General features: G+C 67.9%; 1 protein-coding gene across 1 annotated transcript in view; it reads right to left on the reverse strand.

The window, feature by feature from the left end:
* Positions 1–455, reverse strand: part of EMH_0053490 (uncharacterized protein) — a gene marked incomplete at both ends in the record, with an annotated part of 1,947 nt that overhangs the window by 1,131 nt on the left and 361 nt on the right. Inside the window, one exon of the mRNA XM_013497012.1 lies at positions 1–453. Within this exon, the coding sequence (XP_013352466.1) occupies positions 1–453 (453 nt within the window). The remainder of the gene's footprint in view (positions 454–455) is intronic.

Below are 455 nucleotides of genomic sequence, written 5' to 3' on the forward strand. Positions count from 1 at the left end.
AATAGGAGCGGGGGCCCCTGTGGGGGCCCCCATGGGGGCCCCTGTAGGGGCCCCCGTACCCAGTCCAGGGGCCCCCAAGGGGGCCCCCAACAGCCCCCGGGGGCCCCCAACAGCCCCCAGCATCAATCTATTCACAGCAGAAAACTTAAGAGGAGGAGCTGAGTCTGCGCATGCAGATGACGATGGGTCGCAGTCGTCTATGGGGGGCCCCTCTAACTGTACCCTTGGATAGGTGAAGGGGGCCCCGGGGGCCCCCGGGGGCCCCGTTGGCTGGGGGGCCCCCAGGGGCCCCACGGCCGTTTGGGGGGACCCAGGAGGGGACGGGGGGGCCCCCATAGGGCTTTGTGAGGACATCTCTACCTCGAATATACCCCTGCTGCTGCTACTGCTGCTGCTGCTGCTGCTGCTGCTGCTACCACTGTTGCTGCTGCTGCTGTCGCTGCTGTTCTGGCGGG

The sequence above is a fragment of the Eimeria mitis genome, genomic scaffold, assembly GCF_000499745.2.
Source record: "Eimeria mitis Houghton genomic scaffold, Emh_scaff2413, whole genome shotgun sequence".
NCBI classification, from domain to species: Eukaryota; Apicomplexa; class Conoidasida; order Eucoccidiorida; family Eimeriidae; genus Eimeria; species Eimeria mitis.